The sequence below is a fragment of the Bubalus bubalis genome, chromosome 8 (assembly GCF_019923935.1).
Source record: "Bubalus bubalis isolate 160015118507 breed Murrah chromosome 8, NDDB_SH_1, whole genome shotgun sequence".
Classification (NCBI taxonomy): Eukaryota; Metazoa; Chordata; class Mammalia; order Artiodactyla; family Bovidae; genus Bubalus; species Bubalus bubalis.
This window is the reverse complement of record NC_059164.1, coordinates 107,179,194-107,187,300: the sequence shown is the minus strand read 5'-3', so window position 1 is coordinate 107,187,300 and position 8,107 is coordinate 107,179,194. Positions and strand designations below refer to the sequence as shown.

Sequence of the window (8,107 nt, the reverse complement as noted above, 5' to 3'; positions counted from 1 at the left end):
CAATTGAAAGTTGGGCTGCAGCACTTGCTAACTCCTCCTTAGTGAAGAGTGTATAATTCAGAGAGAATCATAGATATTTTTATTGAGAAGATGAGGAGAGTTTGGAAATAAGTGGCCATCAAAAGACCAGCAGAGACTGGACAATGGGTTTTGTTGGGCAGTTCCCTGGGATGCCAGCTATATATGAGACTCAATTTCTGATCACAGAAATTGTAAGGCAGATTACAGGATTTGATCAGCAAAATCAATTTCCCCTAAGTCTAAGTAGGCATTTTGGTACAGCTTCCCTGGTGGCTCAGAGGGTAAAGTGTCTGTATGCAATGCAGGAGAACTGGGTTCAATCCCTGGGTATCCCTTGGAGAAGGAAATGACAATCCACTCCAGTACTCTTGCCTGGAAAATTCCATGGTTGGAGGAGTGTGGTAGACTACAGTCAGTGGGATCGCAAAGAGTCGTACATGAGTGACAAACTACACTTCACTATTTCTAAGAGGATTTACAATTGAGAGGAAACATCTGAGCGTGGGATGAAAATGGACAAGTTATTCATGGATTCTGCGTCTCTGGCTGTAGCAACAGTATTTTAAAAATTGTTATGAATGTGGTTATATCACTAACGCCTGTTGTTCTGCTATTATTGCACACGCCCGGTGGAGTCAGAGGTAGAGTGTCTATTTTAACCTTTTGGGCTCCTTAGCAGTGGATAAAATAATTTTTCCCCCCTCTGGATCATCTTAATTCACCAAGTAGTTAAATGAAAAAGTAAATAAGTAATTAAATGAAAAAGTAAATACGGTTGATAGAATTAAATATAATGAATGCAGCAAAACCTAACTAATTTATGGGGAGGAAAAGAGAGTTCTTTACAGAGTGTCTTGGATGACTTAGTCTCGGAGACACAGAGTGATGAGCTTTGGTAGATACTCAGTACCGAAGTTCCAAGTGAACTCTTCAGGCGGGGGCAGTGATTCAAATGTCACTCCAACAGGAAATGACTCTCCTTGAACAGCACTCTCCTCAGGGCACCCTTGACCTCTGCATTCCTCAGGCTGTAGATGAGTGGGTTCAGCATGGGGTTGAAGAAACTGTGAAACAGGGAAAGGCTCTTCTGCTGCTCCTCAGGGTGGCGGGACTTGGGGGTCATGGACATGATGATGGCACTGCCAAAGAAGAGCCCGACCACGCAGAGGTGGGAGGAGCAGGTGGAGAAGGCCTTGCTGCGGCCCTCAGTGGACTGGATCCTCAGGATGGCCGCCAGGATGCGCACGTAGGAGCCCAGCAGCAGGCAGAGGGGCCCGACTAAGACAAACATGCAGACAACAAAGAGGACAAATTGGTTGAGCCCCGATATCAGCACAGGCCAGCTTTAGGACAGACAGGATTTCACAGAAGAAGTGGTTGATTTCATGAGGCCCACAGTAGGGTAGCCTCAGGACGAGACCCACATGGACCAGGACCAGGAGGGAGCCACATGCCCAGGAAGTCCCCACCAGGCTGATGCCAACTCTCCAGCTCACAATGACAGAATATCGGAGGGGGTGGCAGATGGCTACACACCAATCATAGGACATCACCACCAGGAGCAGACACTTGGTGTGAGCGAAACTCACAAAGAGAAAGGTCTGTGTGATGCAGCCAGAAAGGAGATGGGCTTGGCTGGACTCAGGAGGCTAACCAGCATCTGGGGCACCGTGCTGCAGGCGTAGGCCATGTCAGCGATGGCCAGGTGTGACAGGAAGAAGGACATGGGGGTGTGCAGTCTGCAGTCCAGTGAGGTGAGCCCCAGGATGACCCCGTTCCCCAGCAGGGTGAGGACATAGAACAGGGAGAAGAGCCCAAAGAGGAGCATCTGAATCCTTGGGCCAAGACAAAGTCCCAGTAGAATGAACTCTGTAACTATTGTCTGATTTCCTCCCATTTCACTATGAAAACTATAAAACAGGATCACTTAGAACAGAATTGTTGAAAACCTTAGACATTATTTCAAAGAATAGCATTGTTAAGGGACATGATTTCAAGATGATGACTGCTGCTGCTAAGTCGCGTCAGTCGTGTCCCATTCTGTGCGACCCCATAGACGGCAGCCCACCAGGCTCCCCCGTCCCTGGGATTCTCCAGGCAAGAACACTGGAGTGGGTTAAGATGATGACTAGTTATACATTAAGTTAATCATATAACCTGACATACAGTTTTACAGAAAGGGATTGTGTCACCATGATAGGTTACCTAGAGCCACTGATGCGTGATGGGCAGAAAGAATGTCCAATCAAAAGAGAAGATAAAATAACCACGACATAGGAATCCTTCTGAAGCTGCATGTGTCAAGTTACTAAGGCACATTCCTAAATGATGACAAGTTGCTAAGCTGCACATCTGTTACTAAGAGAATTTCTGGAATGTAGAAGTAATCAGTAAAGGAAGAACACCAAAGGTGAGAATTAGAGTAGTCCTAGAGAGGAAATGTAATTCCAGTTTCTCAACAGAAATATCAACTGTGTTGCCTTCAGCAAATCAACCTTTGCTCTCTAGATGTAGAGTAGTTTACATGATAACAGGAGGAACGAAAAGATAAAGGGCAACTTTTATGACAATGTGATTGTTTAAGTTGCTAAGAAGGAATCAGTGGATATGCTCCACATGAACTCTAGTGAATACCTGTATGTTACAATGAGTGATGAAATCAAACCAACCATTGGCTGTGAATGTACTGATGCCATCATAGTTACTAATTTACCAAGCAACTGTTTTGAATAACAACCTCTACAATTTGTAGGAATTGGGTTTGGGAGTGCTGCATGGCATTTGTGTATTGTGAATCTAGACCTTTTGTGCAAGGGTGTAAATCACCGTAAAGTCAGCACTCACACGTTGCTTTGAAGGCTGTGATAAGTGTGTGTGGATGCAGGTGAAACACTTGAAGATGTAGCTTCCCATGTGCTACCTGTAACCCTACTACTCTACTCCTATTAAAAGAGAAAATCTAGGTCATAGGATAAGTGGGAAAGGCCATACCTGGAACAAGTGTGTGGTAGGCTTCAGTGTTTGTGTGATGGTTTAGCATTTGCATCATGTACCATATGTGAAATTCAAAAAGACAAGACATGACAATTCATTAAAAAATCAACTTGGTCCTACTTCAGCAACACAAGAACTGATATCTGCTTTACAGATAGCCAATTGTTTTTGAAAAGTAATTTAGTGAATTTGTCATTTTAGAGATGTGTATAGCATTCATTTGGTGGTTCAGTATTTGATGCTTCTGTGAACTGGTGATGTTTATTTGTCCTAAGTCCTGGATTACAGCTTCTGCAAAATACCATGTACAAATATAACATCTTTGCTGGTGCAAACATTTAGTTAGCACCTTACTGCTAGGCAAACATGACCTGAGGCTGATCTATTGAACTTGGGCCTGCTTATTTTGGAAGAAGCAGCTTCTCCAGGATTAATGTACAGAAAGGTGCTTTTGTTGATAATATCCTGGTCTAGTTGTCATTAATATAAATTAACACCAGTCATTAATACCAATGGAGACAATAATGAGATACTCCTTGAGGAACTCGGAAAAAAGAGGAATAAAACTTGTAAAGTCCACTCATCGTGAATGGAGAGAACTGGAGAAGGAAAACAAGAGAACTGTGTAGATATATAACTGGAGAATTCTAAGTGCATGCAAAAAACTCCACTCAAGGAGCTTTGATGCAATCTCTTGGAGGAAGGGCTTCCCTGGTGGCTCTGTGTGGTAAAGAATCTGCATGCAATGCAAGAGACCTGGGTTCAGTTCCTGGGTCGGGAAGATCTCCTGGAAACAGAAATGGTAACCCACTCCAGTATTCTTGCCTCGGTCCCATTTTCAGAGGAGGCTGGTAAGCTACAGTCCATGGGGTGGCAAAGAGTAGGACACAACTGAGCGACTAACACTTTCACTTCATTATTTTTCATGGAAGAAGGAAGAGAGGATCTGACTGTGACTCAGGAATCCAAATATAACAATTGTGTGAGGTCCTTGTCTGTGGAAAGACTGAGGAATAAAGCAGGCAGTGATCCATGGGACAGTGGTTATCAGCACATCTTCAGCAGTGTCCTGGGGTGTCTGGCCTGATGGGATGAGCGTGCTGTCCTGAGGCAGGTCTGTGTCTACAGGTCAGATGGCTTCAGTGATCAGGGATCAATACTATCACTGGTAAGACCTCCAGTTAAGCACCTCCCCACCTCCCACCCTGATTCCATGCTTACCAACCAACCAGGAGATATTGATTTGCCTTCTTATGCAGACATTTTGACAAAGAGGATGTGCTGATAATCAAAGTTCTTGCCAATTTGTTATAACAAATAATTCCATTCAGGGTTATTTATGCCTGGAAAATCCCATGGAAAGAGGAGCCTGGTGGGCTACAGTCCATGGGGTCGCAGAGAGTCTGACATGACTGACCAACTAACACATCAATAAGTTATTAGCAAGACACAATTAAATCAACTGTACTATGAATTTCTAACACATAATGAAGGCTTATTTTTTTCAGGATTATATTAAAAATCATTGTTTTAGGACAACCTTTTAAATTTATTTGGAAAATACATAAAACATAATAAAACATTTAGCTGTGAAAATGCATCTGAATCTACCTCTTATAAAATGCTTAATCTCTTTTTAAAGTCCTCTTTTATTTCCTTTTATAACTTCCAAGTTAATTACATAAAGAAAAAAGAAACACTGCTTACAAAGTAGGAATCTCTTTGAAACCTAAAGGCAGACACAGGAGGAAGGAGGCCTATTGACTATATTAAAATTCTTTATGAAGAGTTGTTAACTGGATTGTAACACATCCCTTGTGAACAAAGAACAGGTGTATCCATTTTTTAAATTCTGGCACTTAGCAAATGTTTACTGAGTGAACAAATGAATCAATGAGACACATGAGTGAATGAATGCCTAAATATTGAATGCTTGGACCATCCTTGAAGTGGGTCTGGTACTTCAGACTTGCTTAAATTTTTCTGAGCATCAGTTCAGTTCAGTCACTCAGTTATGTCCAACTCTTTGTGATCCCATGGACTGCAGCACGCCAGGCTTCCCTGTCCATCACCAACTCCCAGAGCTTGCTCAAACTCATGTCCATGGAGTTGGTGATGCCATCCAACCATCTCATCCTCTGGCGTTGAGAATAATCATACCAAATTAAGGACATTCTTCCCAAGGCCAAAAAGAATGCTGTCTGAAGTTTGGTAATAACAAGTGTAGAATCTCCAAAATATTTAAGCATTGAACACCTGAAAAACACTTCTACTTTATTTTTTCCCTCATATTTTATGCTGGTGGTGGTTTAATCACTAAGTTGTGTCCAACTCTTTATGACCCCATGTACTACAGCCTGCCAGTCTCCTCTGTTCATTGGATATCCAGGCAAGAATACTGGGGTGGGTTGCCATTTCTTTCTCCAGGGGATCTTCCAACCCAAGGGTTGAACCTGCGTCTCCTGCCTTGCAGGCAGATTCTTTACCAATTGAGCCACCAGGAAAGCCCTATTTTCATTCTACATGGCATTAGAAGTCTCTTACCTGAACTCAAATGGATTAGTTTACTAAAGATTATGAGAACTGAAAGATGAGACTAAGAAAGAAATGAAATACATCCCAATTTCAAATACAACATTCAAGCATCATTTTATGCTATAATGATGCATCTGATATGTATGTACAAGTTAGCAATTTAAAAACTGGCAAATTGTTTGATGACTAATACATTATCCAGGATCTCTGTGGTTTCAAAGTAAATATCTAAGATTGGAATCATTTCTTTATACATGAACAAACCTGTCAGCACTATATGGGGCCTCTGTTTCAAAAAGTAAAATTTAAGATCTGGTGGGCTGACAAACTCTTTTCTAATGTTGTGGGTGTGAGTCACAGAGCATTCCTAAAAACGAAAGCTATTTTTAAACCCCCACTGCAACCGAAGTGCTGCGTGCTTACTTCCAAGTTATAAGAAATATCTGTTACAGTTAACGTACTCAGTAGAGCCCTTCTTTGATTCTTTTCTAGATCAAAATATTTTAGCATTTCTGTTGATCTTTCTTCCTTGACCCATGTGTTACTTAGAAAGTGATTGTGTAATCCCCAAATATTTGGGGGATTTTCCAGCTAAATCTGTTAATGATTTCCATTTTAATTCTGTTTTGATCTAAGAACAGTCATTGTGTGATTTCTATTCTTTTAAATTTGTTCAGGTGTATTTTTTGGCCCTAAATGTGCTCTATCTTGGTGAATGTTACATGTGAGCTTGAGAAGAATGTGTATTTTGCTGTGGATGAAGTAGTCTCTAGGTGTCTAGTTGGTGGATGGTGTTCAGCTATATCCTTACAGATTTTCTAACCTCTGGATTGATCATTTATCATAGAAAAGCAAGATGGAGTAGTAATTAAAGAGCATAAATTTAAGGATCAGACATGCATTTACTACTTGTATGATTCTGAGTTCTTAACCTCTCAAGCCCTAGTATTAAAATTTTTGAAAGAAAAGTGACAGTATCTATTACATGAGGTTGTTGTGAAAATTGGGGTAATACACGTTAAATAGTTAAATGAATTAATTGAGGTAAAAATTAAGCATATTTCTACTAAACAGTGACTGTATTACAGTGTAAGTCAACAATGTCCTTTTGTGGATAATATACAGTTGAAGGATCAGTAGGGCAGGTTTTGGCTTCTGACCTTCAATATCTTTATTTGGAAAGTGCATGATTAGTTTAAGAGATATTGGGGATTAAAAAGGGCTTAAAGCTGACAATTCTATTAAAAACTAAAGAGATTATCCTGTAAGTAGCAACTCTTGCTTTTCTGCATTTTCCTCAACCACACATATACATATACACACACAACCACACACACATACATTCACTTTCATTCATGTACACTCTAGATTTGGGAAAGTCTAATATATAAAGTGTTTTCTGTGTGCCTGACACTGTTCTCCAAGTTATGGGTAATGGATGAGATATGTATGGGCTTCATAGATTATATATTGTGGTTCTATTGATGAGACATAAACATAAAGACTGAAGTAAGGTCAGTTTCCCTGAAATGAAAGATCACACCCTAATATATCCTAGAAAAATCTGTTTATAAAAATTATTCCATATATTTAACCTAAATCCAACACCCAGGATTTTCTTATTCTTTTATCTAGCATCAGAGGTTTGCAACTTCTAGCGAAGTTATAGGTTTCATACAGCTACTTATCCACTGTATAGAATGAAATTAACCGAATTAAATATATACTTACACTATTTGTGAGGAATATGTTAAAAAGTTAGCATTAATTTTTCTTCAAACTATCCCCACAGCAGAATAATTATTAGCCCATATTTATAGAAGAATAATTATTAGCCCATATTTATAGAAGACTGAATTTCCTTATCTGTGCTTAAAAAGAAGAGCAGTATAAAAGTGAGAGTTCAGAATTTGGGATTAACATATACACATTACTGTATATAAGACAGATAACCAACAAGGACCTGCTGTATAGCACAGGGGATTCTACTCAATATTTTGCAATAACCTATATGGGAAATGAATCTGAAAAAGAATAGATATATGTATAACTGAATCACGTTGCTGTACACCTAAAATGAACACAAATTGTAAATCAACTATACACTAATATAAAATAAAAATCAGATTAAAAAACAAAACCAAAATACTAGATGTTATACATGTGCAAGAGGAATTGATGGTAAAATAAAATACAGCCACCTGGTTCACACCCATATTTGGACTCAGGGTCTCAGAAGAGAAAAGCACCTGAAGGCTGGATGGGGTCCTGCCTTGGCGAGCTTCTACGGGAGCTGTAGAGCCCTCACCTCTGTTCCAGATTGGAAATGAGACCAGATCCTAAGAAAAGGAGGTTTATTCTCTGATGGGCTCAACCTGGCTGTAGCTCTTGAGGGCTCACTGGAAGGAGTGGCTGTGACATGTAGCGCATATCCACCTCCACTGGGAGGGGGACAGAGCAACTCTCCTCTTCTGTTTCCCTTCTCGTCCCCAGCAGGATAAGATTAGGAAACACAGACAGCCCCAGGGCACACCCCTGAGAAAACAGCACTCCTTAC

The 8,107-nt window shown here is 40.5% G+C and overlaps 1 protein-coding gene across 1 annotated transcript; it reads right to left on the bottom strand.

Moving 5' to 3' along the window:
• Positions 1 to 976: 976 nt before the first annotated feature.
• Positions 977 to 1,918, bottom strand: LOC102412229 (olfactory receptor 2A1/2A42). The gene is given in 3 exon segments (XM_025290755.3): positions 977 to 1,348; positions 1,350 to 1,636; positions 1,639 to 1,918. Coding segments are annotated over 3 exon segments (939 nt in total).
• Positions 1,919 to 8,107: the final 6,189 nt, after the last annotated feature.